The sequence below is a fragment of the Thermobia domestica genome, chromosome 6, assembly GCF_964235325.1.
Source record: "Thermobia domestica chromosome 6, izTheDome1.hap1.1, whole genome shotgun sequence".
Lineage (NCBI taxonomy): Eukaryota > Metazoa > Arthropoda > Insecta > Zygentoma > Lepismatidae > Thermobia > Thermobia domestica.
Window position 1 is genome coordinate 285,609,625 of NC_137459.1, and position 20,715 is coordinate 285,630,339.

Consider the following 20,715-nt stretch of genomic DNA (forward strand, 5'->3'; position numbering starts at 1 on the left):
GATATTTCTAGATTCCTTAGTGTCCGCACGTGGTTGCATCAAATGTTTACTTCCCTACACATTCGGAAGCTTATACATCAGAATACACTTATTGCTCGGTTCATGCTTGAACAGAGTAACAAGTAGTATGTGCGTCACTGTTAGGAGAAATCATATCAAGATACAATCTGCTACTTAACAGTATATATATACGAGGGTAAGTCAAAAATTATCTGCAATTTTGACGTAACTCTTCTTACATTTTTCATACCGACCTCTGTCTTCGTTTATTTTATTGTTATGCTGTTGTGGTCATGCTATGAAAGATTGATCCTGATTCCTGCATTTTTGTTCCTTTTGTTGCAGATAGATCATGGCCGCTCTATTAGAAGTTTGCACCAAAAAGGAACAACAAGCAGTGATCCTTTTTTTTCTTTCTTTTTTGGCTGAAAGTGTATCAGGAACCGCATTTTTTTTTCTTTTTTGGCTGAAAGTGTATCAGGAACCGCAATCAATCAAAAATTTTCGGTACAATAAGGAAACAGTGTCTTGCCGCAACGGAGCGTCTACGAATGGGTTGAAAAGTTAAAAAAATAAAAATAAAAAAAAAGTATGGCACAAGTGTTACGCACGAGGAAGGAGCCGGACGACCATCTACGCCCACAAATAATGACAACTTTGAGCGTGCATGTGACATGGTTCTGTTAGACAGACAAGTGACTATTGATGAAGTGGCACATTGTCTGGAAATTAGTCATGGTTCCTGACACCCCTTCCGACCATAAAAACCGGATCACTGCTAGTTGTTCCTCTTTGGTGCAAACTTCTGATGAAACGGCTATGATCTATCTGCAACAAAAGAAAGACAAATGGAGGAATGAGGATCAAACTTTCATAGCATGACCATAACAGCATAGCAATAAAATAAAGGAGGATAGAGTAAGAACAATGTAAAAAGAGATGTCGAAATTGCGGAAAATTTTTGACTTACCCTCCTACATTCATTCTGACGTTTGAAGAACATTGTAGAGTGTATATCTACATCCTATAATTATTCATAGCACGCTCTTAAACTCATGGGTTAAATTTCATCTAAATAATAACATTCTGAGATGCTGCAGAAAAGTAAAACTAACTCATATGTATTAGAATCACTATACGGAGAAATCATATCACAATAGATGCCTTACTTAACAGTGTATATATTTCCACATACGGTACATAAATCAATCAATAATATACTCAAGCAAAACAAAAATTATCAACAGCATGGGACGGGCAACGAAAGACATATACACACATTTATAACGCTATAAAAATTCGTTTGTCTCGACACACTCGAAAACTATGCATGAGAATTTATCCTCAAGCATGTCATGTTGTTCAGATTGATGTTATCTCTCTTATCTACATCTTTGGATAATATTAAACAACAAAGGAAAACCAAAGTTTGAGTTAATCCTAATTGAGGGCTATAAATCATTAACCATACAGTATAGTATTGCCTTGCTAGTGCCATTATGAAAGCTTGATTAGTGTAATTTGAGCATCAATTTCATATAAATACATGGCGTAGTTATCGTACAGCATTAATTTTTCGGTTTATAAAAAAAAAAAAAAAAAAAAAAAATACGACTTTTCTCAATTTCCTCAGAAAATACGCATGTGGATATATATTCACCCATACAATTTTGTTCAGCTTGATAAGGTATATCAATTTGTATATGTCCCATCATTATTTTTTTGTTAAACGCTAATAATTTTTGTTGTATTTAAAACAATGAGCTATCTCCCATAGCTCATACCCATATTCTACAACTAACCATCACAGAGTTACACACATATTCAACTTTAAAAAAAAAAAAAAAAAAAAAACAAATATAATAAAGTACTCATACTATAAAAAAGTCGTTTTAACACCATACTTACCTGTGGACTTAAGACCGGAATTGGCTGAAACGTCACAGGCCCTGTTGTTGTAAGGTACGTAATTGGAGTTGCTACTTGTACCGTGCTTGGAGCAGCAGCTATTCTTACGTTTTGAATATTCTGCGAAACTAGGAAGGGGAAAAAAATAATCATATTCAACAAAGAAAATACATAAGTTGATTATGACACTCATTTGCGAGGAGAGTGAAACAACTGAAAACAACTAAATATTATATTTTGGGTAATATGTGATGCGATAGAAAGAAAATATACGTGATGAATTGTAAAACACTATCTTTCAAAAGTAGTAGAAACCAACTTTTGTCACTCTTTCATCAAAAATAACCCACAATGTAAATTAACTTTTCAACAAGTAGCTCACAAAACTTCACTTCTGAGTTATATGTCTCGTCTCAAAAAACACCGTAAGTACAGTACCTAAGTAGTGGGTAAGTACAGTAAACATACATAATGAATACATTAGCAATAAACTCAGTATTTTGCTAATATAATAATCGTCGCTTTCCTAACGTTAGTTAAATGAAACCAATAAAACCCGTCCCAATTAACAATAAAATTCAGAACGAAGAGATAAACTGTAGAAACTGACAAAAGCACATTGTTAACAATAACAATTCTTTCCTATTCTAGAGATCATAATTGAAAGAAATGGAAGAGAAGCAAGACACGAAATGAGCATGAGTATATGCTTATTATTATTTTTGTAATTTAGTGAAGGTAAAGGGTACTGTTGACCAGCCAGAAACTGAACCCATTATAGAAAGAAAACTAAAGTGGATTACGGTTTTCACCTTTGTAATTTCTATTTATATTTTCATTCTCAATAAACTGATTTCCTTGAAATAGATATAACTCATGAGTAAATCCTTTTAAAATAAAACTAAACATAATCATTTTCGAAATTATTTTTGCCTGTTAGCTGAGTCCACTTCCTTGAGCAGAGTTTGTTGGTGTGGGGACTATTATTATTACTACTACTTCATTATCTGTTAATAAGTGTCGTCCGAGTTGTGTAAAACACTTAAATACAGAATACGAGCTCTCTTCACTAACTTCTCCCTGAGGTCTTGCAATTAAACCAGAACGAAAGAATTAAAATATTCATATCTAAAATGCAATAGACGGTGGCCAAAAGTCTTAGGACAGTTGCATAAAATAAATAATAATAATAAAAATAATAATAAAAAAAATAGTCAACAGTCAGGAATGAAATGTCACTATGCATGTTATAAGCGAGGGGAAGAATGTTATAGACCATATAATCTTTCCGGCAGCCATCTTGAAATCCACCATCTTTTATAAAACTTTCAAATTTCAAATGGGAACGAATGTGAGTGGTACATCAAATAGCACTAAAATTTGCTTAGAAATTCGTATCTGCGGTTGGTTCATTTTTGTCTAGCTCTAACGGTTTTCGATGTTTTTAATGTTTTTTCTCCGTTATTTTTCGTTTCAGGTTCACTAACTGAAGCTGATTCTCAGAAAACTGAACGCATAGAGACCGTTCTCATGTAGAGTGAATGAACTGTGAAAGTTATCGAAGATATTTCAAACATCGCCATCCTGAAAGGAATCCCATCTCAACCAACACAGTTGCTGGCCCCTTCTATTCAAATCCAGGGGTGCAGAAGCTGCTGAAAAAGCCCCGGACGGGTAGACTTAAATGATTACGGATGAAGTAACAACAATAGCAGGACTAGCTTCGGTCAGACGCTGCAATAATTGCAACTTGTAAGGGTGCCAGATGTTTATTTTTAAGATTCTCCTTGAGCTACGACTCTCGCCACTTTCCATGGACACCACTGTGTGTTCCTTTGAGGGCTTTTGTGAACGGACGCAATCCTGTTATGTGCTGTTGATTCGTCTGTGGTGGTCTGAGGCCTACCCGTCCTAAGCCTGTCTTCAGCAGCTCCTATACCCCTGAAGTTGGATAGGCCAGCAACTGTGTTGGGTGAGATAGTATTCCTTTCAGGATGGCTATAGTTGAAATCATCTGCAATGATTCTCACACTTTGTTCACCCGACATCAGAACAATATGCGTTGAGCTTTCGTGACGATCAATTCAATTTGTGAACCTGAAACAAAAATTCACGCAAAACCATTAAAAATCTCAAAAACCGTTATAAGTAGACAAAAACCAATCACGGATATTAATTTCTGACCACTCTAGTGCTAGGTGATGTGTCACACACACACACACACACACACATACCTTCTCACCTGAAATTTTGAAGTTGAAACCAAGATAGCCGCCGGAAATGTGATGTAGTCTGCTATATTTTCCTCCTCGTCTAAAACATATGAAAGAACATTTCATTCATGTTTGTCGCTTTTTTTAAAATTCCACTGTTCTATGACTTTTGGCCCACCTTGTATAGTCAGTGATACCCGAAAAGTTTTTTTTTTTTCTCTCGAAATGACATATTAAGATGGAATGGCTCTGTTTGTTAACTGCTAGGTATCATGTGTCAGGTGTCACTGAAGTCTGATTTACAGCATTTCCTTCCGAAGAAGAAGAAGAAGAAGAAGAAGAAGAAGAAGAAGAAGAAGAAGAAGAAGAAGAAGAAGAAGAAGAAGAAGAAGAAGAAGAAGAAGTAGTAGTAGTAGTAGTAGTAGTAGTAGTAGTAGTAGTAGTAGTAGTAGTAGTAGTAGTAGTAGTAGTAGTAGTAGTAGTAGTAGTAGTAGTAGTAGTAGTAGTAGTAGTAGTAGTAGTAGTAGTAGTAGTAGTAGTAGTAGTAGTAGTAGTAGTAGTAGTAGTAGTAGTAGTAGTAGTAGTAGTAGTAGTAGTAGTAGTAGTAGTAGTAGTAGTAGTAGTAGTAGTAGTAGTAGTAGTAGTAGTAGTAGTAGTAGTAGTAGTAGTAGTGGTGGTGGTAGTGGTGGTGGTGGTGGTGGTGGTGTTGTTGAAAGGTAAATTTCCTTCGATTCCTGTACAAATATGGCATTTACCACATCTCTGGATCTCTGGTAACTGAAAAAATGTGGCTCCTTGGATATCCACAAACAATAGTGACAGTTTTAAAAGGGGAGCGACTCTTTTCTTCATTCTTTACTTCCTAACCTCAAACTTGGATTCATCTCTGCAACTTATGGAAATCTGTCAGTAGAAAAATACTAAAGGGAACTTCTTGTTTGTGTAACGCTCCAACAATACTATTGTGAATGTACACGAATCATTGAGCATAAGATGTAGTCAGATTTATTAGGTGATAACTGGGACGTTTTGATTGAGATTCAACATAAACGAATCTGTTTCACTTAAGGTAATAATAGGTTTTGTAGTAGAGTAGGATCATTACTCTTTCTTGGTGTTCTGGTTTTCAAATATAGCACCAAATCCAGCACATCCTATTAACACCCATATTTACCTCACGAAAAAAGCTTAACACATTTCCAGAAAGAAGCTTATGATCTTTCGCATACCGCTTCATAAAATGAGGAGAGGAAGACGTTAAAAAATTAAATATTATAGGAGAGCGGAATCTGATATGCATGGGTAGTGCTATCATGATAGTGCCAGTTACGCGATCGTGTAGCCAAGTAGAAAATGGTGTTTTGGCAATGGAAGACAGAAGCCACTGAAGGTTTGGTTGACAACAGTGCAGGACGAAATAATAATAATAATAATAAAGAATGTAAGAAGTAAAATAGGAATCTAAATGTCTTTCCATTCCTTTCGGAGGAACATGAAAGAATCTGGGGAGGATTTTGAGAACACTTACGTCAAGGTGTGGTAGAATATACCGTCATAATGGGCTGAGTGTTCTAGAATAGGCGTATTCGAACATTGCACGAGTATTTCATTGTTGATGTAGATTGAAGATGAGGTAAAAAGTTTTGGTAAAATAGAGGGTTGAACAGTCATTACTGATGTAATGACGATTTCAAGACCATAACTACCGGAACGGTAAAATGTGGTGAAATGTTGGAAACTCAGAATACTGGATAACTTTCTAGCATTACTTTGGAGGCGCAAAATGTTTCAAGAAGCCAATTCGCGTAATGAGAATACAAAAGTTGTGGGACCTATCATAAACGATTTTAAAGCGAGCCGGAAGAGATTTCCCAGTTTTAGATAAGGTGCAAAAGTACAAGCAAAATTCAGGATTCTGTAGAGAATGGACCGATACTAAGTGAGAAATCTCGAGAAAGTGATTATATAGTTTAAAATTCTATCCTAAAGAAGTAAAGAACGAATTCAATATGGCAGATGTAAATGGAGGAAAGGTTATCATGAACAGCTGGATATAAAGGCTTCTTTTTCTTAATATAGGGAAGTTTTATAATACACGGAATACGAATATAGTATTTTTTTCATAATTTTGAAACTACAGAAACTACACGGGAGTGATTTCAATATGGATGCAGCGATGACTCTGGAGAGTAAGAAGTTCCGACACTCCCGTGAATTAGCAGTAGAATAAACAAGTTCTCCAGTACAGATGTCAGAGGTTTGTGTGTTTCGCATGAGTCCATTAATCTTACGCTGAAGGCAAAGAATGGGCACATCAGTTTGTAAATATAATAATAATACTTGTAAAAAGGAAATAATTACCATCGAGGGAAAGAAAAGTTAACACATACACTTACCTTTAACATTTGTAGTACCGGCTGTAGTCCCAATCAATTGGTCTGAAGACAGTCCACTACCCGCTGTCAGCGTAGCGACACTACTAGGAGCAATACCCGCTGGAAGTTCAGTCACTATATTTCCCCCTAATACTTCGGGAACCACAACACTTCCAGTCTGGATGCGCGAGTTGTACACGGTTTTATTTAGTAAGTCCGATTTAGAGTCTATATTACTAACACCAATATTACTTAAGTTTAATCCTGACACTCCAGATACAGTGTCTATTGAAGTGTCTGTTTTGGGTACAATTACTTCGACACCTGGCTGTGAGGCCATTGCTAGATTATGCACTTGTTGAGGCAGACCATTTGGAATGGACACAGTTACAACAGGCACATGATTAGATTGAGTTGTTGTACTGTTGGGCTTTCTTGACAATAAGCTATTAAATATATCCGCAGGAGTTGTAGTACCTTTCCTTTTCATTCGTTTGGCACCACTATTAGATTTCAACGATTCATTATGTCTCTTAAGACTTGCACTAAGTATATTTGGTATATGAAACTGTCCATTTTTTACAGGAACTTGAGCCTCTTTCGTTACAGCGACATGATTTTGCTTCACATATTGCTTGGCCAACACTGAAGGTTTAGGTAGAACTGCTTTCAAGTTACTTGGCAAATTAGAAACTTTTGATATATTAAATTTATCAGACATATTGCATATCTGAGATAAAGTGAGTTTATTCGGAGAGGCTGGAACATTTAATTTTGTCATGTTGGGTAGAATCTGAATCGGAGATTTGGAAGCACCACCCATTATTAACTTGTTGCCGGCATTCTGAATATTCGATTTCACTGATACGTTTGCAAGAGGAGTCTTGAAAGTGGAATTTAACAAATTAGTCTTCAAGAATCCTTGGCGTGGACCTGATACTACAACATCCTGAACTATTCGTCTTGCCTCACTCAATTTCCTGGATGGTTTAAGTGTACTATATACCACTGATTTGCCATTGCAGGTTACCTGAAAAGTACGAAGAGGTATTAAACTTTTTTTTTTTTTTTTTTTTTTTTTTTGTAGCAATAAATTGACGATTAACACGTAATACTACCACTAATTAAATCTTGCTGCATAATGGATGACACTGTAATTTTCGAAATATATAATTCCTGAAATGCTATTTTTGTAACTATTTTTTTTTTCTTTTTTAAAACTGCAACATACACAAAAAAGATTTCAAGGCTTACAACACCAGACAAGTCTGTTTAGTTTGTATTCACTGATTGTTATCACATTCAATTAATTCATTGATAGTTGCCCTGTATTATTCTTTCATGGAGTTAAGACTCTTACACGTACAATAAATCCAGCAAGCCAGTAAAATAAAATTCTGTCATATGAGGGAATTTACTCTAATCAAGGTTTAAAAATACGCTAGTGCAGTTCCTTCTATATAGTATTTACGTGCGATGAATACCTACTACGTCATTCTGGAAGAAAGAAAAAGTCAGAACTAATATACCGTTTTACAGCATGCAAGTAGGTAAGGATTTATCACTTAAAGAAAAGAAAAAAAAGCCTTTATCGTACACATGATAGCATTCTCACCTATCCATGTATCAAAGCAATAACCTGTATTATTGATTTCCAGTTAAACGTAGAAATATTACGAACCATTGGAGAGCCTAATACTACACAACAAGCAACGGAATGCTTTAACTCTACCTTAAATTTAGTGCCGAACTTTACTTCAACAATTACAAATATTTCACTTCATGTAAGTGTTCCGTTTTTTAACTCACTTATTTTTCTCCTTCCAATAATTTGAATTTCGTTATCAGAACCTAGTTTCTTGCACCTTTATACTTTCCAGTTGTTGGATCTTGCACCGTAATTTTCATTCTACCTCAATCGAAAATGAAGTTTGTAAGGTTTTATAAGTCCAACTATTAGCAATTTATATTGGTACATAATGACACACTGTTGATGGTGATCATACTACACACTTTGCCGATTTAGAACAATTTATAACGATTTGATTGCAACTTAAACTGTATTGTTTCAATTTCATTATTTCAAAATGGATTGTGATGATACTGGAATGGAGCACACTGTAAATGACCCCGTGATATACAATCGCTCATTATCACTCTCACTAATATTACGCTATTATAAAACGTATGACCCTAATTATGAAAGTGCGTCACGCTAATACATGTAGCGTGACGTTGCCTGGCATCAATAGATGTCGCTAGTGTTCACACAATTTATCGATTTAGAACTTTTTGTGTCGATTTAATTGCAACATGAAAACTATTGTTTGAACTTCATTATTTCAAAATAGGACAAGGGCCACTAGATTTGAGCATTAATATTTGTGTATTTATACAGTAGTATATTGTGGTGATAATAGTCAAATTGAACGTTCTTTGCTGCTTATTATCAGCACAAGGGCTGTTTCCATATTTAGAATTGAACATTAATATTTGTGTAATTGCATGTTGTTTGCTGAGCAAATTTGAAAAAAAAAAAAAAAAAAAAAAAAAAAAAAAAAAAAAAAAGTTGAAAAGTCTTTAATTAAACACAATTTTCACCTTTAGTGTATAGCAAGCAGAAGGTTTGGGAGATAATACGTCCATAATTTCGTCTTTTTACTCTGTGAAACAATTCTGACTTTGTTGTAACATATTTCATATGAAATCAACAATTTACAATGACACACCCCATGCCAAAACCAAACTGAATATTCCATGCAACATACTCAACACACCATTATGATCGCTTAATACCTAAATATCACTAACGACTCGCCTACAAGATTACTTAAGATAGTCAATTTATTTTATTTTAACACTTACTGACATAAGTTGTTATCGAGTTGTTTTTCAGTTTAACGTCCCTTTCAGCAGCGAGGCTATATGAGACGGGACCTACTGATTAATGTACAACCCGAACCAAATGAGCTCCCGCTGGGAATCGAACCCGGATTTCCCACGGCAAAGGCGCGTATGCTAACCGCTTAGCCACGAACGAGCTCACATACTGACATAAGTCTTATTAAACGCTTACAGGGACATGGAGTTAGAAGTAAATGCATAGAAACTAAATTCATGGAAGTTCATCGTGATTGTAATACAGCAAATTATGAATGCGTTAAAATATCAAATAATACTTCCGATAAAGTAGATTCTTTCAAATATTTAGGATCAATATTAACAGACCAAAACCACACTCACGAAGAAATGTCGACTAAAAGCACGGAATTCATGTTACTATTCAGTTAAAAATCTTGTTTCGTCGCGAATTCTGTCGAGGAATTTGAAGCTTAAAATATATAAAACGATAATCATACCTGTTGTTCTGTATGGTTGCAAAATATGATTGCTTACTCTGAGGTTAGAACATAAACAAAGTATTCGAGAACAAGATTCTAAGACGAATATTCGGACCGAAAAACGGAACGCGAATGGTCAATTTCACAAAATTTCATAACCAGGAACTACCGTTTACCAAATATTATTAGAGTCATCAAGTCTAGCAGACTCAGAGGGGCAGGTCATGTAGCCAGAATGGAGGAAAGTAAGAACGCTTTCAAAGTTTTAACTGGAAGTCCAATCGGAAAACGACCATTAGGAAGACCTAGGCGCAGATGGAGGACAATATTAAGATGGATCTCGCAGAAATAGGAATACAAACGAGAAACTGGATCCAGGTGCCTAAGTATAGAAGTCAGTGGAGGGCCTTTGTGAATGCGGCTTGAATAAATCAAGGTTAGTTAATTCCACTTGTTTTTGTTTGTTTTTATACATTTAGTGTTGTTTCCTAATTGCCACCCCGAAGAAGATCCAACTCATTTCTTTTATCCTCGTTAACTATTTCTAGTATTGTTATTTTTCCCCCAAGTTTCGCTACCATAGCGACAAGATATCAATAATACAACGAGGGGACATTACATCATATTCAAATCATCTGCTAGATTAGGTTAATTGGCTGATGCTTTCACCAATATCTTAGAATCTACTCACCTTTAATTACTACATAGCATCTGGTTAAAAACAACTGAGCATTTCACCCAATCAATGTCTTTCCATTGCAAATAATAATGTGATTAACTGATTTAAGTAAACGACTTTTTAAGGGGAAAAAAAAATGTTAAAACTTATAATGTATTTACACAACTGTTAAGAATTTCGTCGAATTTTGGTGAAACAAGACCGTGAAACGCATCCATCTCTACATCTAATTTATTAAGCTTCATTTTCAAAATTTTATTACAGCTAATCATCTGTAACGAAAAAACTGAATATTTGTTTAGAGACTAAAATGCTCCTTAGACTTTCGACAAGGAACAGTTCACACTTATTTTTTACAACGTACAGTGACTTCGCTCATGTTACAGACTTATATCTTTTGTAGAGGCAAGTTTCAGAGCTAACTTCAAAGTTACACTACTCACAATATACGTGTAAATAAGAATCAGTACACACACTTTTCACACGAACATCGATACCACAACTAACTACAACTGTAATTGGGAATAGCTTGTAGTGAAGGAATGAATAAATTTGACTGAGATACGTGACTTGTACGTTGCAATATAGTTCAGGCGAGAAGAAATAAAAATGATGTGCAATACAAACACACCGATTAAGCGAAGAGCATGGATATTCTGTGTAGCCTCTGTAGCTTGAGCATCAAAAAGATAGCTGAAAAGCTGAACAGGCTCAAATCGAACATGTTTATTAGGCGAAAGTGGAAGGTGGAGAAGCATTATGAGAATGTTGAATTCTGACAACACTATCCAGTCAGTGCGCATATTTTCGTACTTGAGGTTAGTATAATTCTCTTTGGAACTATACTTTTGGTTTCTGTTCTAAGGGTATAAACATGCCAAATTCAAACTTTCCACGTCAACTGGAAGTGCCTGAGATTTTGTGGCAGTGAGTTCATAAAGTTTTGTATATTTGAGATAATATGAAATGCCATTTGAAAATAAAAATGAATATACCGAGTTGGAAGCACTGCATTACATACAGCATTGATGATAATGTTTTTGGAAAGAGTTTATAGTATGTATAATGTTATCAAAATTTCTTATAGATTACTAGAATAAATTTGGAGATATTTATCTTGAAATTTTACCATTACGTGGGTTCAAGTTTCTCAAATCTTTATTGGGCTGTAACTTCATTATTTATGGCCATTAGCAGCTAAAACTTTGGAATCTGTTACACCTTCGGAGGGTATCTAAATCAATTTTCTGATTATGAAAAACCCATTTTACAATTAGAAAGCACTCCTAGTCAGAAGAACAGTTAGTGTATCTACGCCAAATACGAAATACGATGGTAGCAGATATATGATCGGGATTGAGTCTTCTGGTATGGCGCTGGACAATTGGTTGTACTTCATGGCACAATTAACATCATTCTGGATAATGAAATGAATCTGGTTGAAGTACAGCTGTTAAGATTCCACCCTTAGCAATTCGTACGTTCTGTTGGAAGCAAAGGAGTCCGCCCTAAGATTCTTCCTGTCTCACCTGACAAATACTGGGATGGTGCCTTATACTAGGTGATCAAAAAGACGATCAATCCAAATTTCAATAAATTATATAGGAGGCAGTTACTGTAAAATAAATATTTAGTTATGTAATATTAACACGCTAGGTAAGACTATTTCTACATCATTATCTCCAAAAACCAATAAAGGAAAGGAAAAAACGAAAAAAAAAAAAAACGAATTCTGACGTTTTATTGGTAATGGTACGGCTGTTCTAGACAAGGAGTTAAACAAGGAAAGCGTGGTTCTACCTAAGGGACTACGTAAACGGTCATAACTGCAAAATATGGTCTTCGGAGAATACACACAAGATCTTAGAAGAGTCACTACATTCTCTGAAAATCGGTGCGTTTTTCCGTTATATGATAGTTGGTCGGAGAATAGTAGGTCTTACTTTTTACTAAGAGCCAATGGCAACTATAATATAGAAAGAAATAATCACGCAGTTCACAGCTTAGCTAGAGGAATATTAATGTCATTGTTGAGTGCAACACGATGGAGGAATTTCACACGGCGGCCAAAATTACGTAATTTTTGCACGTTCTGTTTTAATAACTATATACTTTTTCGTAGTATATTGGCCTCCAGGTCACCGGTTCTACTTCGTCATGTTCATTTGTGATGCCTTCTAGAAGCAAAAGTGTATTCAGAATTTATGTATACTAATAGAGTTAAAAACATTGTTGAGGTCTACTAATTGACTATTTATGAATCTAAAGTACGAGAAGTTCCATAGCTTCAGAAATGCTTAATATATGTACATGGACGAGCATGGTGGACGTTTTCAGTATTTGCTGCAAACTTACGAGTGCTACGATATTGGGTTGTGTAGCTTCCAACACGATAATGCGGAACTCATAGTACGGCAGCTACTAGGTGGTGGTATGTGAACAACATTCGCATTAGTTTGCTCTGAGAGCTGACCTAAACCCTACCGAATACTTGTGAAATCTACTGAAACGTCGCGTCATGGCGAAGCCGACAAATTCAATATCTACAAACGGATTAGCTACCATATGAGATGAGGAATGGCGGATACAAAACATATTGTCCTTTGCAACTTCTGAGAAATACCATACAAAGTGCCAACCTTGATCGTACCACGTGCTGAGTTCATGAGGCACTAAAATCGTGGAAGACCAACTAAAATTGTAAGGATAGATGTTCAATTGCCTTTCGTAAACAGTGTATCAATAGCAATATTGGCTTTACTACTAATTACAGATTATTGACACTAGAAAGAACAAAGGATTTATGAAACACTCCAAAACAAAAGTGTTCTTCCGAGATTATAAATAAAATATCACGTAACATAATACCAACGTCAAAAGTAAACTCATCTTATCCAGCTGTAACAATCATAATGTTATAATAATTGTCATATTGGTTATTAAAATAAAACGTGACAGACAAATAGCTAAAACAAACACTACAATAGATGAACAACTACAGCAGATATAATTAATACATGTATCAAACTACGAATACACACCAAATATCCTGAAGGAAACACGACACTTAAATTAGTTGAAATCATAGGTACCTGTAATCACAAAAGCAAGGTATGTAACAACTTACATCATATTTCCACAGAGAGAGAACAAAAAAAGAAACGCTACATAAATTACGCAACACGTGGTGCTCAACTACAAAATAAGCAACCCAAACAAGTGCAAATGTTAGAGCGCTTGAGATAAATATGAAAAAAAAAAAAAAAAAAAAAAATACAACTACTCTTTTACTTCACTAAAGACGATAGAGTACTATATACAACTATTGTAGGATCAGCGATTGTCTGAATTTTAAGCTCATTGTTCAGGAATCTCACAAGCAACAGTAAATCGACACAAACTTGTTAATACCGACAAAACTAAAACAAAGCTGATAATGATCGTTGGGCCTGAAACTTACGGACTACATCTCTAATTTTAACGGCGTTTTCTTAATTACGAAGGCATTGTTCCAACGAAGGTTTTTTATTTGGGAGCAGGGGGGGGGGGAGGAGAGAATTTATATAAAAAAAAAGTTAAGATTTATGAAATTATTTTAGTGAGTGATCTTGTAAATTTAGACATCTCCCCTTTCTCTCTGTAGACAAAGGATACAGGAGAGAAATGTCTGTCATTAACCTTCCGGGAAGGGTGTTGGTGTCAAAAGTACACCAATGACACTTTTTCTGCTGTAATATGCCAAAGTCGGAGTGAGTGCTCCGCCTTTATTCTGTAAGCAACCTCTACTCGATTCACTATTACATTGGCGCGAACTTTCCCCTTCAACCCCATCAGTGTGTAATATGCTGTAACATTGGAATTGTCGCGGTGTGGTATACTTTTTCGCAACGCACCCATTCTCAAGTAATATTTTGTTAAGTGTCGACGTATTTTTTTTTTTAAATATATTATTGCAATAAATACAATCTAATGCACGATGTAGTTACATACATATGAAACATATGGCAATAATTATACGATACGTACCCTAGATAGGACGTATAATCAAGTTTGCCATATATGGAAGTTCCCCTTGGTGTAAAAATACGTTGTGTCCGTTTTTAGGTTTTATACTACGCCGTCTATTTGCTTTTATGTTTTGTTTATTTCATATGGTGTAATAACAATGACGGAAATATAATTATTTACGCCAAATCACAAGTAAACTCAACAAAAGTAAAACAGAAAATTTAGTATATGTAGTAAAATAAAATAGAATAATTATTTACAAAACTTTTAGTGGCGTGAAAAATACACCGTATATCGTACCCATTCTGGCGTTAGAGATTACAGCGCAGGTCCGGGACGGTTAACTGAACTGAGATTTACCAGATTAGAAGGGAACATGTTGAACTTATCATATTTGTTGTTTACGCTCATAAATGTAGGCCACCTTCAAAAACGTGGCTTAGAAAAGCCTCAAGAATTCAACTGACCTGAAAATTAATGAAAACTTGCACCAGGACTCACATCCAATAGTCTAGTAATATGGTTGATGAAAACCGACAATCTACGACATACTTAAGGTATGTATAGATATACAAGGTCTGTCTAAAAGTTTCGGCGAATGGTAGTCTAAAACAAATAAAACAGAAGGTACAAACAAATTTTCTTTATTGGCCTTCAGAATAATTGCCATCCGCCACAATAGTTTTGAAACGATCATAAAACGTCTGAAAACTCCCAGCAAAGATTTCTTTAGGAATCGACCGCAAAAGTGATTCACACGTTCTTGGGTCACCGATACATCCACAAAACATGCGCCTTTCATGGATGTCTTCAGGTAGGGAAGCAGAAATAATTCCACAGGTGCTTAAGTAGGATAGGACAATAGATCGAGAAACATGTACGCCGCGCTGAGCCAATAATGGATTCACATTTACCGCACAGTATACGGGCACGTTATATAGTGTGCCAACATCCAATGCCCAGTCCTGTCCAACTTTGGCCAAATACATCATATGCGTTGAAGCATCCGTCTCAAAACTTCTTCGTAGAATGCTGCAATCACGGTTTGACTCGTAGGAACGTTGTGCATGAGGACGATCAACAGTCTTGACTTTCGACTTTTGCAGGCAACTCCTTTAGGGCCACGGAAAAACAATGAATGCAATTCCATCTATGGCCATCTCGATTCAGGATCGCACTGATAACACCAGGTCTAATCATCTGTAACGATGGTTCACAAAAAAGAATGGATAGCTGTCGAACTTGACAATATCTCCAAATGTTTCCATTCGTTACCCATTGTGCTCGACTATCAGCTTGTGTAGCACAAACCAAGAATAGATCTTACACTTACCCAAAGGTCCGCGCATGATATGCAATGCCTTTTTTAATGCTTCATTCCTCCACCATCAATCGTAAAATCTGTCAGCGATCTCGTGCCAGCATTTGTTGCACTCCCTCAATCATGTTGTGCTTGTCGACGATCGATACGAGCATAGCTGATCCTCAGTCGATTCTTTCCCATCGCGAAAGCATTTGAACCAATCGTCAACATCACATTTTTTCTCACGCTTTCCTTGCCGTACAATTACACAAATATTTAGTGTGTGCTCTTCGCCGTTTTCCCCAACTTGTAGCAGAACTTGATCATATATTCCTCAATTACACTGTGACATTGCCTCTCGCACTATGTTCGACTGTCCGCAGCAGGTTTATCTTAAGGGCAGCGTGTACTTATACTCCTTGCTAGGTGGCGCTCCTCAACATGTCTTTGTAGAGCCCTTTTGGACTCATGTGCGCGTCGCCCATCATACTACTATAAGACTATTCACAGAGATTTTTTACACACACACGCACACATATTATATATATATATATATATATATATATATATATATATAGAGAGAGAGAGAGAGAGAGAGAGAGAGTTTCAAAACAACGCCGACAACGTTTGGGAGGTGATTCCTGACATCAAGACAAGACAAAAAAGTATAGACCGACCTGGGTGCACAAATGCTTCCCTTCGGAGTTACAGGCTGCCGAAAACATGAAAAAATGAACTTTAAAGATCCATAGCTTCAAAACTATTGGACCTATCGCAGTCGGGTCAAGACTTTATTTAGGAATTAGTATGTGCCCTATCCAAATATATCCTGCGGTACTTCCATAACAATTTGTATAGAGGTAGTTGGTGAGTATTCCAATCATATGCATATAGCCAAACTGCTTCTATAAAAATTGTTGCGTGAGTGCCTCAGGTTTCTGAAACATGGATTTTTGGATAGCGCACATACAGTAGTTGTTCCTAAGTGAAGTCTTGACTCGATTACGTAGCTTTCATAGTTTTGGAGCTATCGACCTTTAAAATTCATTTTTTCATGTTTTTGGCAACCTATAACTTCGAAAGGAAATATTTGTGCACCCAGGTTAGCCTATACTTTTCGCATTATCTTGGTGCCTTAATCACCTCCCAAATGTTGCCGGTATTGTTTTGAAACACCCAATATATATATATATATATATATATATATATATATATATATATATATATATATATATAGGGTGTTTCAAAACAACACCTACAACATAATATAATTCTCCCTGGTTTAATAAATCCTAAAGGAATATCTCACAAGAGATTTCCTCACTGACGGTACCGACAGTGAAATTATAAAAATGACAATAAGACAAGTGTGAAATTTCTTACAGTTAACGTATGCGACAAAGGAGTAATATTATTAAATACTGTCAAATACTATTCTCATAAACATCAGTAGGTAACACTAATACTGTTGTTACTATTTTTAATTATTTTATAAAAGCGTTAGTTTATGCAAGCAAATACATCCTTCACCATTAAATTATGTTATACAGGTAAATAGTATAGTATTGCAGTTGAGGTAGAGGGTTTATGTAGGCTAAGTGTAATAATTTGAAAATTCTATTGCCCAATTTTCAAGTTCTTATTTCTTTAAAAAGTAATACCAATGACTAAATTTAAAATGTAAAGACATACACATATACATATAATCAAGCTTCAATTAATATTGGCATATGTAAGAGCAGGATATTTCATTTACGTACATAATAAGAAACTGCATTACTGAATTCAAATTTACTTGCGTACAACTTCAGATAAAACAAAAAAAAAAAAAAAAAAAAAAAAGCTTCCACGTAATATAAAACTTGAGTTTCACCGCACTTCTTGCCTTGAAAGCAATTACTCCAATCACAAGGCTACACAAGAGCCCACGCAGGCAGCGCCATCTACTGATGTGAACCAATGTCGAGTTTTTCATAAAATGTAAAATTTTATCTGTGATGCCGAGCACACTCATAATTATTTACACAATTAATGACTGGGCTTGCTGCAATAAAGAAGAAAAAAGAAGGATAGGAGGTGTTTAGAAAAGAGAAAAGAGAGAGAAAGTGCATGCGAAAGAATACTGCGTATCATTGCCATTTACTGTAAGCATTCTAAGAACACTTCTAGAAGTGTATCTCCATGCATAAGTTGAGGCAACATGCGTTTAAAGCTTAATAGCTCAACTCCACCGCTTCGCTTTTCATATCTGCTCAAATATATACTTACAAAAGCAGGTTTCGGATGGCCACTGGAAGAAATGTCTAAGAGATTTTCACGAGAAGGTACTGTGTCATTTGATAAGGGAACAGGTTGTAGAAGTTGAAATTCTGGTGGCCTAGGACAGTGACTTGCTCCTGGACCAACTCTTGTAACGGAGGGTCGTAAAGAGGATCTGGATGGAGGCGCTAGATTACTATCGAATGGATCTAGGTCTAGATCAGGTAGACACATGGGGTAAGGGGTCGCTTCACGTGGAGATCGAGGAATTGCGGCCTTAGTTCTTCGATTCGAATTCATGTGTGTAGGCGGAACTCGGCAGCTCAAATTATCAGTTGTAACCTGAAAGAAAAACAGCATTTGTAATTTAAGTCTTTCATCATACAGGGCACACTTGATCAAAACGGAATATGATGCAACCAAATTTTTATTCCATTTGAGCTAATTTATGTATTTTTTTATTCCATTTTAGCTAATTTATGTAAGTGTTATAAGACTGTTTGATATTAAAGATACACTTACGTAAGTAAAATGTTTAAAAAGTATTGTGAAAGTAGTCATTAATTTGTCTGTATGACTGTACATGTGTAACCGCGGAAATGAGGCGATTCACTAGCAGAAAGAAAGACAAAAACAGAATAATGTAAGGGTAACTACAAATTAACGGGAAAGAATTCCGTAACTTTTTCTGTTTTCCAGAACATTTTTCGAAATTTCCTCTGATATTTACTTAGACACACACAGTTTTCCATGCTGACAGAAAAACAAGACAACGATGATACACAAGTAATATATTTATTCCTAATTAACTAGAATAACAAATAATGTAAAAACAAATACAACATATTTTGTTATGCAATTACAGAACAATTACTTAAGGGTACAAACTGCTAAAAATGATTAAAAAAAAAAAGCTAACAATTTTTCTTTTGCCCGTTTTTCGTAAGTGAAAAAGAGAGAATGAAATGCAACTTATCACAATGTTATTCTACACCCGAAAATACGAATCAAAAGAATTTTCAGTGTTGCCATCCGAAAAAATTGTAATGAACAGCACAAAATATATACAAATGTTATTTAGAAAGTAGTTAACAACTAACCAAGACAATATGATGTCATCAATTACCGTTGAGTTCATTTTTCTAGCCATTGCCTTAGCCTAGATTTTTGGGTAATTCAAATTCTGGTCACACTGTAAGTTCTATTTGTTAGCTTTTTTTTTTTTCTTCTTCTTGGTTTTTAAATAATTTTTAGTAGTCTCCCTTCTTAATCAAGATTTCTGCACGAAGCAAGAAATTAAACACCTTCCCTGAAACTTGAATCTGTAACTTCAGTAACATGATGAAAGTTTCGTCAAAATAGGAAAGAAAAAAGCCCCAGCGAGACCCTCATCAAAACAGGGTAAACATACGTACAAAAAACTAGCTGCAGTATATTAACGATATAACTTGAAAAAACCATGTAATTCATTACACTTTTTCAAACGCTTTATTTCCTCATCAATCTTGTGCACACCTTCCATCATTTTAGTTTTCTTAGCTTGAAGCTCCTTCAGAATGATCTTTACTTTGTTGTTTTCAGCTTCTTTCTGTTTCTTTTCGTCTTCCCCTAATCGTTGACTTATTGGTTCCGCAAACTAAGTAGCATCTTGTGTATAATGAAGCATGGATTTGCTTACGGATGTTTCTCAAGACGAACAGAAGAAGCTACTGAATAGTACACAACTCTGCGTGCTACTAAAGTTGTTCTTTCAAATTAGCAGTTACAGATTCCGCATTGATTTAAAAGCCTCTTTCCAGGTTTGAATTTCGATAAAATCAGATCGAAACCAAACTCTACCTGGATTCAAACAAACCTCTTTGAACTGTCTCACAAATCTATCTGCCCTATTGGCATCTAACCAATTATTTTCAACTAGTATAGCTAAAGAGAATTCGTGCAATTCACTTTAACATCACATTCTGCACAAACATGGACATCTAAACATGAAAGAGCTCTAGTCAATTTATAATTTAAAGGTGGCTTCTTCAGAAGTTTAATAATAAACTTCTGTACACATTTTCAGCAATTTTGGCGAAAACTCAACATATCCAAACCTGTTATTAGTTGACATTTCTTAAAAGGTAGTATGTGTAGCAAAACCGATATCAATATTTTTCATAGGAAGATGATTTTATTTATTTTCCAGATTCAAGACTACACATGAACTCGAAGAACTAGAAGCTTCTAGTTTCACAAACTTTTCCACTTTTTTTTTCTTTCTTCCTAAATTGTAGTCGATAAAGTGTTATATAGAAATGAACTGAGGGGAGCGTGAGTCTGAAATTCAGTAAGGAAAGGTTCTACTTCTAAAGCAAGTGGTTTAAAAACATAATTCTAGGAATATGTATTTTATCTTCATTTGACTTGATATGATCTGACAGAACTTTTTTATTCTTCCTGGCATCTTAAATATACATGTATAACAGAAGATAGATAAATGACAATTGGTCGCTAAGGAACTACTTTTTTCAAGCCAACACAGAACAAACTGAACTGGAAAGTTTTCTGAGCCTCTAAAGTGAGCATATTCGGCACAGCGTGATGGAACATCCTTGTACAGTGCTCATAGAAGTCAACGTTTCTTCTG

The 20,715-nt window shown here is 35.4% G+C and overlaps 1 protein-coding gene across 2 annotated transcripts in view; it reads right to left on the bottom strand.

The window, feature by feature from the left end:
* Window positions 1–20,715, bottom strand: part of LOC145688513 (uncharacterized) — a 200,580-nt gene that overhangs the window by 21,697 nt on the left and 158,168 nt on the right. Inside the window, exons 5-7 of one of the 2 annotated variants that reach the window (XM_081762859.1) lie at window positions 18,096–18,428; window positions 6,518–7,526; window positions 1,909–2,036 (exon numbers count right to left, since the gene is read on the bottom strand). In XM_081762859.1, coding sequence (XP_081618985.1) covers window positions 1,909–2,036; window positions 6,518–7,526; window positions 18,096–18,428 — 1,470 coding nt within the window. The remainder of the gene's footprint in view (window positions 1–1,908; window positions 2,037–6,517; window positions 7,527–18,095; window positions 18,429–20,715) is intronic. The other variant, XM_081762860.1, reaches the window with a different exon arrangement.